This window comes from Eumetopias jubatus, unplaced genomic scaffold (assembly GCF_037043125.1).
Source record: "Eumetopias jubatus isolate StellerSeaLion01/CBP00866 unplaced genomic scaffold, mEumJub1_p1.0 scaffold_9, whole genome shotgun sequence".
NCBI lineage: Eukaryota > Metazoa > Chordata > Mammalia > Carnivora > Otariidae > Eumetopias > Eumetopias jubatus.
Genome location: NW_028274815.1, coordinates 16,584,879 through 16,597,131, shown reverse-complemented (window position 1 = coordinate 16,597,131; position 12,253 = coordinate 16,584,879). Strand labels below are relative to the sequence as shown.

The 12,253-nt window shown below is 57.9% G+C and overlaps 1 protein-coding gene across 2 annotated transcripts in view; it reads left to right on the top strand.

The window, feature by feature from the left end:
- The window catches only part of HS1BP3 (HCLS1 binding protein 3), a 33,997-nt gene that overhangs the window by 6,496 nt on the left and 15,248 nt on the right, over positions 1-12,253 (top strand). For both annotated transcript variants that reach the window (XM_088026326.1, XM_028099539.2), the window contains exons 3-4: positions 1,660-1,867; positions 3,898-4,114. In XM_088026326.1, coding sequence (XP_087882452.1) covers positions 1,660-1,867; positions 3,898-4,114 — 425 coding nt within the window. The remainder of the gene's footprint in view (positions 1-1,659; positions 1,868-3,897; positions 4,115-12,253) is intronic.

The window sequence follows — 12,253 nt, the reverse complement described above, 5'->3', positions numbered from 1 at the left end:
GCCGATTAGCAGGCTCCCCGTGTGCTGGTGCCGTCTGCCCCGCATGTGGACACACCAGACACACGGGAGTTCCCATCCTCTGCACTCCCTGCCCCTCTCAGCCCCCTCCTGCCGCTGTTCAGGTAGCTACTTAAAAAGCCCTGGCTTTGGAACACTGATGAATGTGGGTCCTGGAGAGGGTGACACCCCTGACTTAACACTTCCTGGCGCCTCGCACGGTCAGTGCTCTGGAGACTCCAGGCTTCCAGGCCCGCAGCCCCGGTGGGTCCGTGGGCTGGGCCCGTGTGGAGCTGTCAGGCCAGCAGAGGGCGCTCAACCCTCAGGGTCAGAGCTTCCTGGATGGGGGCCCAGTCCCTGCCCAGCTGGAGTCCTCTCTTCTCAGGACCGCGGGGGCGGGGGTTGGAGCCTGCATCCCTTGTGCAAGGGGACCCTGTCACCTTTCCTTGAGGGCTGTTCTCAGGAAAGCTCCAGAGCCAGGCTCTTGTGTTGACAACTGCAGGCTACAGTCCCCTGTCCCAGGTGACTCCCCAGCGTGTGGGGGGTGGGGGTACTAGGGATCTAAATTCTGCCCCAGCCACCTGCCGGCATCTGAACCCCTCACAGTCTGGGGGTTCTGGGGAGAGTTCTAGTTGGCCAGGGGTGCATGCTGTGACACCGCTGTGCCCTGGGGTTCCCGGGTCTCGTCCATCAGTCACACTGGTGTTTCCAGCACTGGCCTGGGAGTAGGAATGGGACTGTACCTGTTTGTGTGCTCCATGCTCCCTCAGAGGAGTTGGGGAGACAGGTCTCGCAGAAGGGGAGAGCACAGAGTCCAAGACAAGGGAGGATGCTGGGCGGCTGGTGGGGTGTGTGGCTGGGAGCTAAGAGCCCACCTTGGGTTACACGGTCTGCAGCGATGCCTCGACCCTGCCACGCTTCAGCTGCTCACGCCACGTGAGGCCTGGGCCGTGTGGGGCAGAGACCCTGCTGGGGTGGCCTCACACAGAGCGGACTCAGCCGGAGACGGGGTGCTGTGTTGGTGACTCAGATGGCCTGGGACGCCCTTCCTGCCTGCTTTCCCGAGGTCCCAGGGTGCAGGGGGGCGGGGGGAGTCCTGGTTGACAGTAGCACCAAAAACAACCTTGCTATATGTGTTTCTTCTCCACGTGAGCACTGTAAGGACCGTCCCCACCAGAAGGCTGATGCTCCTGCAGGGGAGAATGATCCAGAGATCCGTGCTGAGGAGAGGCGACTCCTGTTGTTGTAGGAAGATGACCTAACAGCCGGCCAGACCATGAGGTCACCCCACTAATGTGCTGCAGGCCCAAAACGGAGGCAGGCAGCCTCCATGGTCACCTGTGGGCCAGGCTGGGGTCCCTGTGTCACAGGTCTCTACCTGGACCTGTGACAGTGCATGGAATCCACCATGATTATATCTCCCCTTTGGCTACTAAGACTTTCATAATTTAGCCTAGTACGGATTAGGGGGTGTTGGGAATGGAGCCCCAGGCAGGGGGATGAGTGGAGGGTCAGAGGGAGCAAGGCACGCCCAAGGCACCTGTCTGTCTGTCCTGTGGCAGCTGTCCTGGGGACGGGCTCTCCAAACAGGCCGGCCTCCGCGCTGTCTGGGCAGGGTGAGGGGGAGAATATTCGGGAAGTCTCATGCTCCTCTCATTCCAGGTCTCGAAAAAGTACAGTGAGGTCGAGGAGTTCTACCAGAAACTGAGCAGTCGTTACCCCACGTCCAGCCTTCCCCCGCTCCCCAAGAAGGTCCTGTTCGTTGGGGAGTCTGACATCCGGGAAAGAAGAGCCGTGTTCAATGAGATTCTGCGCTGTGTCTCGAAGGACGCCGAGTTGGCAGGAAGCCCAGAGCTGTTAGAATTCTTAGGTACCTGAGGCTCTGTCCCTAACCTCTGAGGTCTCCGTTGGCCCAGAACCAGGCCTCACTACCCTGGCTGGGCCGGAGCGGGCCCACCACGGCTGGCAGGAGGACGCTGCCTGCCTGGGTGCCGGATGGGGCTCACACGGGGCCTTCTCTGTGGTCTGACCCCACCCGTGCGTGCCCCTCCTGGCCACCCCCAGAGTGCCCCAACCCATACACACACACACACACCCCCCACGTTGCCTCCTGCCAGCCAGGCCTGCGGACCTGGCCCTTGGGACACCCCCCTCAGCTTGCGCCCGCCGGCAACACTGATGGCTCTGGCAGCAGGCGCAGGCTCAGCCCACACTGGTCCAGTACTGGGGACCTCAAACCCTTGCAGGCCGTGTCCACAGCCATCTCCTCCCCCTTTCCGGTTTCCTCAGTTGTCAGACGGGAGGATGCTTGGCTGCCAGGTGGCATGAGCATTCCACGAGCCCCTGCGTGTGAAGGACAGCTGACGTGCACCCCCCACTCCGCACACCCCAGTGTCCAGGCCTGCACAGAGGCCCCAGGGCAGATGAAGTGCTTATGTGCCCCTGGGCGGGGAGGGATCTCCTCGGGAGGGGCTGGGCTCTCCCCTCTGACTTTCTCCTTTCTTTGGACCACTCTGTTCAACTTTTCTTCCCAGTGACTGCCGTCTCTAAGCGTCACAAGGCAGATAGGGGTTTTTCAGAAGACAGTTAACAGCAAATAAGCCAAAAAATTTTTTAAAGGGGTGAGGAAGAAAAAAGCAAACCAGTGAATGCACAGAGGCTGGGGCAGAGCACCGGCTACTTGTCTCCTTTTCCAGCCCCTCCCATGCACTTGTGGGCCCCGAGTTGTTTGCTACGAGATCACAACCTGCTTGCCCCCCAGTGGGCTGTGTTGCCTGTGATATGGGGGCTCCTGCTAATCCATACTGGAAGAAGCTCCAGATCTCCTGGCCCCTCTGTTACAGAGAAGCGAGATACAGTGGTCTGACTCTCCTAGCCTTTCTCTGCCTCCGTTTCCTTATCTGTAAAGTAGAGGCACGAACAGAATCTCTCGTGTGGATTTTTACGATAGTTCAATGAGTCCTTACCTGTAAAATGCTTTTTACACAATGCCTATTACGTGGAATTGAAATTTTGAGTGGTATTTTCACATTTGTCCTAATAAAATAACAAAGCGTAATATAAGGCAACATATCATTACTGCCTAGATTTATGTAATGCAGTAACACATATTACTTTGATGCATGTGTTAATATCTCGTTGCCAGGCATACTGTAGGTTCCTTATCTAAGGGGTATTTTTTTTTTTTAATAGGAACTGCTTTCAAAGATCTTCTATTCAGTTACTCTCTGGATAGAGGTGAATAAGTAGTCTAAACCCACGTTCAATCCATCTGTGGGGAAGGACTAGATTTATATTCCCAATCTGTCATGGACAGGATACTTCCACAAATACGAAATCACATGTCTAGATGCCGTGACAATGCCCAGCTGCTATGGATGTTTCCAGATGCTTGCTCTCCTTTTCTGTGCTTACCACATCATGGATATCCATCTGGGGACCATGCTTTGAGAAGTGCTGATGTAAGCCACTTTGTAATGGAACCATTACAGTTCGTTCTGGAATCTTCCATGAGCTCACTGTACACCCATTGGGTTCATAGTCTTAAGCACCCAGACCCTTGGAGCCAGCCTTGGCTGGATTGCCAGAGCTCCCTGATATGCCCCACAAATGTAAGCTGGCCGGCTTTGTTGCCCTTAGCCAGGGGACGTAGGCTTGGCTATTGCCCTGCTGCCAGCTGGTTCCAAGGCTCGCACCTATAACCACTCTGCTCCAGGCTTCGCTACAGGCTCTAGGCTTGGAGCCCCGGCTGCGCCCTGTGCACCCAGACCTGGCACCCTGTCCCAGGACGCTGCAGGAGACCCCCAGCTCAGGTCCCAGCACAGGAGCTTGGGTGCAGGGCAGCGCTGTCTCGTCCCCTGGTCGTGGACATCAGGGGCTCTCCTCCATCTCCTTCGACAGGCACCAGATCCCCAGGGTCTGCGGACCTCACCAGCAGAGATGTCTCTGTCCTGGATTCACACAGCCAGGCCCAGGATGATGAGGCTTTCGACTTCTTCGAGCAGCAGGACCGAGCGGAGGCTGAGGGTCTGCCCATCCCAGGCCGGAAGGGCGAGGATGCAAGAAACTCCTCCGAGGACGAAGAGGAGGAAGCACTGGACCCTCTGGGCATCATGCGGTAGGTCTCCACGTCCTGGGTAGGGCCTCCTCCCGGCCTGCTCCAGGCTCTCTGGGGAGGGCTCCTCTCTCCCTCCCTCCCTCTGTCCCGGGCGTCTGAGAAAACCTGTCTCCCTGGGTCATCACTCCCTGTGGCCTGGTGTGCTCGGGCTGGGCTCAGATGTTAACCTTCTCCTCCCTGGCCACAGGTCAGGCCCCTGTTCTGTACTGGGTCCCAGCAGGGCTGCCCCCACCCCTGACAGCTCAGCAGCCCAGGAGCCCTGGGCTCTCCACCCAGCTCATCACTGATGGCCTGGGGCTTGTGGCAGGTGATTGAAGCCCCCTGGGCCCCATGTCACTGTTCTTAAACAGGCTGTTGACCTGGGCCCCGCCTTCCGACAAGGCAGTTGTAAGGACCACGAATCACATGGGTGGAAGGGTCTGATAACCTGGAAGGTGCCACCTGTGTGTGATGAAGAAGGTAGAGTGAGCCCCAGGCCCCCGGCCACTCAGCTGAGTTCCCTTTACATGCACATACATGCACACAGGTGGGCACACACAGGTACCCTGGGGAAGTAGAGGTAAGCGAGGTATGGTGTCTGCGGTCCCTCAGTGTCCTGGTGCTGTCATCTGCCGCCTTCCCCTTTCCTGACCCCCTGACTGCCTTCCCTAGTCAGTGCGCTGCTCCCAAGCCCCCACTGCACGACCACCCTGTGCTGGGGGCAGCAGGAGACCAGAGAGACATCTGCTCCCAAGGCCCGTCCAGTGGGCACAGGCTGAGGTGTTGGGGCGGGACCTCCCAGACAGACAGACTCAGCCAACCCACGGCCCTCACCACCTCTGGGCCCAAACGTGCAAGAAACAAGGTGGGAACCAGTGTTTCTGAGCACCTCCTGCACGCTGAGCGCGGTACTCTGCACTACGCTGTCTCCTTGACACACTGCCTGCAAGGAGATGCTATCATCCCATTCTACAGATTAAAGAAACTGAAGCCTGCAGAGGCCGAGTGCCCTGCCCGAGGTCAGGCAGCTGGTAAATAATGGTCCTGGGATTCCAGTCTAGCTCGGGGTCCTGGACACTGCTTGGCCTTGATCCTGGCTCTGCCATTTACCAGCAGTGTGTCCCTGGCAATTTACCCCTTGTCTTCAGTTTTCTGCAATGAATAGGGTCATGGTAGCATCTCTCTGTAGGGCTCTTGTGGAGACTGCGTTACCATGAATGCTAGCGCTCACTCTTCTCATGGCCGCAGCTTGCTGCCCCACCCCCTCCGCCGAATCAGATCACAGACCTGGGGTGACAGTCCCCCTGCCCTGATGAGAGATCAAAGTGCAGTCACCAGACGAGAGAGGCCCGTCTCGCGGGTCCTGTTCCAGAAATCAGGGAGGGGCAAGTTCAGTGTAAGGGACATGAAAACCATAGTCCCGAAGCTCTGCCCACCATCCACCAGCCTTCCTATCGTGGGGCAATTGGGGGGCATGTGAGGCTGGGGACACGCAGGAGAAGCTCAGGGAAGACCTGGTGCTGCGGGAGACCCGGGCCCAGAGCTGGAAGTCGTGCAGCACCCTGATGCCCCGAGTCAGGTCCCCCCGGCCCTCCACAGCCGCCCTGACCTAGACGGGGGGTCAGCAGCCCTGGGGGCGAGGCAGCGAGGTTATGTGGGGAGACCTCTGTGGTAGCCTCTTATCGGCCTTACATGACCTGCAGGCCCTTCTTGGGCTCTGTTTTGGTTAGGAGGAGGCTGTGTTTGAACTCAGGCTCTCTGTTGTTCTGAGTAACCACACGTAAAACCAGACCGAGAAGGACTTCAGTGGTTTGCGCCAGCCTTTGGCTGAGGGTCATGCTTAGCAAAGCGGCTCCTTTTTTGGGTAGGAAAATGCTCTTTGGGGTTGGCAAGGGCTGCCTTGAATTTCCTACTTATTCTGGTAGCAGATTGTCGAGGGATGTGTCAGCTGTCTGAGACCACCTGCCCCCCGGCACTGTCGCCAGTCCTGGGAAAACATAGCACCTAAAAGGGACCCCAGAGGCTTAAGACCTTCTGCTCGTTTCCCCTGTAATGGCTAGTGTGACAGTAGTCAGTACTGCCGCCCTCATCGGGGAGAATAACACCTAAGGTTTTTGAGAGCCGGTTCCTATTCCTGTGACGAGACATTTCTAGCTCTGCTGTTTTTTTTTTAAGAGGTCATGACACACCACATGGCTCTCGGGACCTATGTGGGTTTGGTGTGGAAAATGGTGCTCTAGAAAGCAGCAGTGGTGTCGGGCTTATGGTGTGTGTGTGGGGGGGGGGGTGTCTGTGGAAGCTGAAGTCAGGGAACAGGTAGCTCCTCCAAATCCATGCAGCCAGAAATGGCAGGTCACGACCCGGTGGCGTCACCCTGACTGTCCCTTGATTCCAGTCATTCTGCAGCGTGGGAGGTGGGCAGGGCCCTGGGATTATCCCCCTTTCACAGATGGGGACATTGAGGACAGCTGAGCAGGGACTTGGCGGAGCCTTGCGGGTGGCAGCCCCCCCACCCCGTGTCCTCTCCTGGGGCACCCAGGTGGGCCTGTTGACTCTTGAACAGGCTGCCCACCCTGGCTGTTAGTGGGGAGTGGGGAGCATTCTGGTTTTCGCAGGAGACGTGGGCATTGCATGCATATTTCTCCCCTCACCCCGCAGGGCCCTCAGTCGCCCTGCAGATGCGGCATCCCGCTCCCCCAGCTGTGCGCCCCACCCCCGCCGGCAGGCTCCCATCTGCGCCTGGCTTTCTGGAGCAGACTCGGTTCCAGGGCCCCGGCGTCCGTCCTTCCTGCCGTGGGCCCGGCGGGGCGCTGTTGCTCTACCTCAAGGCTGCTGGAAGGGGGGCCGGCCAGCACAAAGCCCCGTGCTGGGACTGGCCTGGCTTTTCTTTGTCTCTTAAACCTGGTGTAGATTAGGGGCAAAGGCGAGTTGCTGCACCAGTGCCGAGCGCCCCGAGACAGAAGGAGCTTTCGGCTGGCCCTCCAGCTCCCCTGTCGGCGGGGTCTGGAGCCATCCCCGTGCCGGGGTGACCCGCGGCTTGCACGCAGAGCGCACACGCCCCTAACGCTGGCTCTTCTCTCCGTGTCCTCTCTCTGTCCCCTCCTGTCCCACGGAGTTTTCGGGTTTTGCTCTCCGTTTTCGAGACTTCGCACGTCTGAGAAAGATGGCGTTCTACCATAATAGTTCTGCCTTCTGCTGGAAATACCCTGTTAGGAACATCTTTAATCGTAACTTGAATAATATACGACTGGTAACAGAAAATCTGAAAACACAGTGAAAAGGCCTTTCGCCCTGAAGGAATACGCTTCTGGCTGTACGTTTCTCATAACCCAAAATGGGGCTGTGTTGTGTGCACCATTCCATAATTTGCTTATTTTCAGCTTATATACTGGGCCTTTCCAGATCAGTAAGTAGTCTTCTACGTTCTTAACTCCGTGCTAGTCCACTGGGCCGATGTACTGTAAGTGACATTGTCAGGCGCCTGCCTGGGGGCATTGTGGTGTTTTCCGGAGGTTTTTGCTGTTACGGGCAGTGAGGAACTTTATCCTGTATGGAGCTTTTCCTCCCAGATAACTGCCCTAGAGCCAGGTCCAGGAAGCTTTGGCCTGGGGGCCTTGGTTGTGCCCCTCCAGTGAAGGATTCTTTAGGGACTTAATCCCTCTCTTTTGGGAAGGCCTCTCTGCTTTTGCAAACCCTGCCTACCTGCGAGGCCGCTGCCTCCCACCTCTTCCTCCAGTGCCCAGGGAGCGCCCCCCTTCCCCGTCCAACCCCCGGTCCAGGAGAACCCTCAGCACCCCGAGGGACAGGCTGGTTCCTGCATGGACATGCCTTCCCTCAAGGCTGGACTTCCCGCTCTCTGCTCACAGGAGGGGGGCCATGCACAGGACATGGCCTCCAGCGGGGAAGCTGGACCTTTTTTTGGAGTGTGAATCATGTATTTTGTCACAATTGTTTATACAAACTTGGTTTATCTTCACAGAAGAATCATATGCGTTTTAGTATAAAAATGTCTTACTCCCTGCGTTTAGATAAAATCACTGCTCTGGGATGACCCTGTGGTTTTGAAAACCTCCCAGCACACTGCCAAGTACCCCCAGACTTGCTCCCGTTGGAGATTTATTGATTTCTGCCCCAGCTTTATTGAGAACTAATCGGCATATAGCAGTGTGTGAGTTTAAGGTGTACGATGTGACTTAATACGCGTATATATTGCGAAGTAGTGACCACAGTAAGGTTAGTTGCCACGTCCATCAATCGTCACACAAAACTGCTGTTTCTGAGATTTGGAAGCAAGATGGCCCCCAGGTGGGCCATGGCGGGGTGTGCAGGTGATCTCGGCCGCACCTGGGGAGATGCGCAGCCGTGGCTTCTCAGCCGCCTCACTCGCGGGCTTGGGACGCCTTTGGTGTTCTGGCCCCCGCCGAGGGTAGCAGGCCTGCTGGGGACCCTGCAGCACCCTGGAGCGCGTGAGAAGCCCCCTTGGACCGGGGCTTTCGGGAGTTCTTCAGTGATTCACGGGGAAACTCATGCTTGAGGAGCCCCAGAAACCAAAGTTGCTGAAAGCCTGGGATATGGCAGGAGGGCAGTGAGGCAAGAGCAGCAGGTCCACTGGCCACGGGCTTCCAGGAGGGTGGGCTCGGGGGTCCTCGGGGGCCCCCCTCCCACCTGCCACCTGCCACCTGCCGGGAGCAGTTCTCCCGGTCACAGGAGGGCCAGGAGCCGAGGCTGGCAGGCCTTGTCGTGTACCTCTGCGGACAGCACTCAGCCCTGGCCTGGCCGGGGACCAAATTCAGTGAGGAATGCAGGGGGCACGGTGACAGGCGTCCTGCTGGTCACTGCCACATCCCCCACTGGGGCAGCAGCACGTGCCCTACTGACTGGCTCTCCCCATCCATGTTAGCGCACAAAGTCTGGCCTGAATGAACAGTGTGGCGGTGCTTTCTCCTTCTTTGTTTCTTTTTTAAGGGGATATTTTGAAGATTTATTTCTTCATTTGTCCGAGAGAGAGAGCACGAGCAGGGGGAGTGGCAGGCAGAGGGAGAGGGAGAAGCAGGCTCCTCACTGAGCAGGGAGCCCAACGTGGGGCTCGATCCCAGGACCCCAGGATCATGGCCTGAGCCAAAGGCAGATGCTTAACCGACTGAGCCACCCAGGCATCCGTTTTCCACTTTTTTAATTCGGTAGCAAAAATTTCAGTGCGGGAGAAATCTCCTGCAGAGCCCCAGTGTGTATCAAACAGCCTGAGGGAGAATTGGCCCAGTTGGGACAGGAGCAGAGACTGGATGTCTGCCCCCTCGGCCTCAGCTCACCTCCCCGTGGCCCTGAGTAGCTCCGTGGAAGGCCGAGGCCCCTTCAAGCGTGGTGGTCTGAAAGGCCCTGGGAAAGCTGGGTGTGCAGTCAGCCCAGAGAGGAATTAGAGGCAGGCAGTCCCAGGTTCAAATCCCGGAGGGCACTGGGCACGTCGTTGACTGTCTTAGCGCCTCAGGGTCTCTCTTTATAAATGAAAGACAAAGTCCAGCTCCAGTGGTAGAAGGATGAAGTGACACGTAGTACAGGAAATTTCCTTTGTGTGTTGTTGTCGCTACTTCAGCTTTGCTCTGAGGAAGCCCTGGGCTGTTTGAACTAAAGGCAGCCTTCCCATTTCCTGTGGGGTATGCAGCTCCCAGCACCCAGTACAACCTGTGGGGCTTGCTGCAGCCAGGGGGCAGGGCCACCTCCTGCAGCCTGGCTCCCCAGCAGCCGGCTTGATTGGCTCTCCCTCACAGGATTGAAGGGACAGTCCCTGGGGATTGGAATCTTGGGAGGTCGTACCTGCCATTCCCCTGCCTCAGGCTGCCCCCAAGGAAGAGCATTAAAATGACAGACAGAGCCTTTCACCTGAGGGACTGGAGAGCAAATCCAGTGTCTTTGTGGTTATTACTCGGGAACCTGCCCGAGATCACCCAGTCACGCACCCAGTCATGCACCGTGGGGCTCCAGGCAGGACCTTGCCTATTCCCCCCAGGCTAAGACCCCACTTGGGCCAGATGCCAGTTTCCCAGCCCTCGTCCGTGCATTCTCTGGGGTGGGTGATGGGGGTGAGGGGTTTTTGCAATCGCAGGGACTGCCAGGCCTCACGGGTCACGTGAGCATCTGGAGTGTCACCGGGGATGTGGGAAGAAACTAAGACAGCCCAAGTGAGAACAGGCAGAGGCCTTGATTGAGAGCTGGTCATAGCAAGGGAGGGGTCAGCCGCCAGAACCGCATGTAGCGGAGCCTTGAGGCTGGCTGGGAGTAGGAACAATTCCTAGTGGGAAAGAGAAGGCTCGGGTGTGCCCCAGCTGGAGGCTGGTGGCGAAGGAGGCTGCCGCCTGGAGGTGGGGCGTCCTGCACGCTCTGCGATCGGTTGGGGGAGCATATTTGGCCTGCTCTGGCTGGTCCTATGAAGAGGGAAACCAGGGTAAAGATTAGGGTGGCTGGCAGTTATCGATCAAGCCCTGGCCATCGCGGGCCCTAGCTGCAGAGTTGTGGTTTGATTTCCTGGGCTGGTTGCTGCAGGGTGTGGGACACAGGTCTGTCTGACCTCTGCTCTGCCCATTTGTATATTCAGTTTCTCAGGGCACTTCGGGTGTGGCCAGAGCTGGGTCCTTGCTTTCCAGCAGTGGGGGGCGGAGCCCCTGCACCCAGACCAGCCTGGTTCAGTGGTCGTGCAGGTGTGTGCTAGGTGAGGGGCAGGGTTTGGCCCCCATGCAGAGAAGAAGCGTCAGCACGCACAAGCTGAGAGGGCAGGGGCATCATGAGGGCCTGGTCAGTGAGCCCTCGGGTGGAGCTCAGTGGCCTGGGGAGTCAAGCTCTGGCTGTTGAGAAAGATCCTTGAGTGTGACCCTGGGGCTACAGCAAATGATGGGTGTTTACCAGGCAGGCCTTATTTATTTATTTAGGGCCCAGAATAAAGTCGTGGGGCGGAAACATGATGTGAACCTAGTCGGCATCAGGCTCCCACTGTGCCCTGTGCCAGTCTGCATGCGGGCTCCAGCTTCCAGAACATTCCTAAACGCCCATATAACAGCTAAGGGAACAGACCCAGAGAAGTGAATGACCGGCCTGAGGTCATATGTGGATTCCCTGGCATTCCCCCTCCAGGGCTGCTCCCCTGGACCAGAAAGGCCAGATTCTTCCCCAGGCCCTTTGGGCTGTGGCCCCAACTTCCCCTCAGACTCTCCTCCCCCATGTGCCTGCTGCCTGGCTCTTGGCCACTTGGCATACACCAGACGCTTCCCACCTTGGCCTTTGCGCAGGGCCGGTCTCTGCCTGGAGCACCGCTTTCCCGACTCTGCTCAGCCCCCGTCCAGCGCTTCCCCGAAGCTCCCATCCGGGGAAGCTGGCCCAGCTCCTGGGGCGGCTGCCTGTCCTCCATGAGCCGCACCACGCTGATGACCGGGTCATTGTGGAGGCCCCGAGGCCTGGTGCTGCTGCAAATAGCAATGTCCCGGAATATGTTTCACAAAAGCTCATTTATGGGCACTCTGAGGATTTTCCCTCAGTGAAAAAGAAACTGAATTTAAAATTTTAAAAAGAAAACTACTTTATTGGAAAGCAGGAACATTGTATGATTAGAAAGGAGGTTGACTTCTGTATTTGGTTAAGCATCACCCTGGCTTGGAAGGTAAGTCATGCTGTCTGAGTCTTGGCTTCAGAAGGATCCAGCGCCTTCTGTTTCGTCCAGGAGATGCTCCCGCAACTCAAGTGACGCAGGTCCTGGGCAGCTGGGTGCCCGTCGGTAGTCGGCCAGGGGGGCAGGTACATCCGGGAACATGGACACAGGCCCCCTGGGTGGCCGGAGGGGAGCCTGCCGTCGTGTGTCTGTCCCTATCATCACAAATCCCTGAGCCCTGTGAGCAGGGCTGCTCCTTGGACTGTCAGAGCTGTCGGCCTCTCCAGGCCGCCACCCTCCAGTTTGCTCCGCCTGCACCATGTGGCCCGCCCTGGACCGCTGTCTGCCATCAGGCACACAAAGCAGGAGAGCTGGACCTGCGTGCCACAGGAACTTGCTTCCACACGTCTGCTCTCACCCCCTCCCCCCATGCCACCTGTGCTGGGCCGGAGCCTGCCCAAGTTCAGGTGACCTGCTTCCTGCTCACCAGGAGGTCTGTCCACCACTCACTTCTCTGTTCCGTGCCC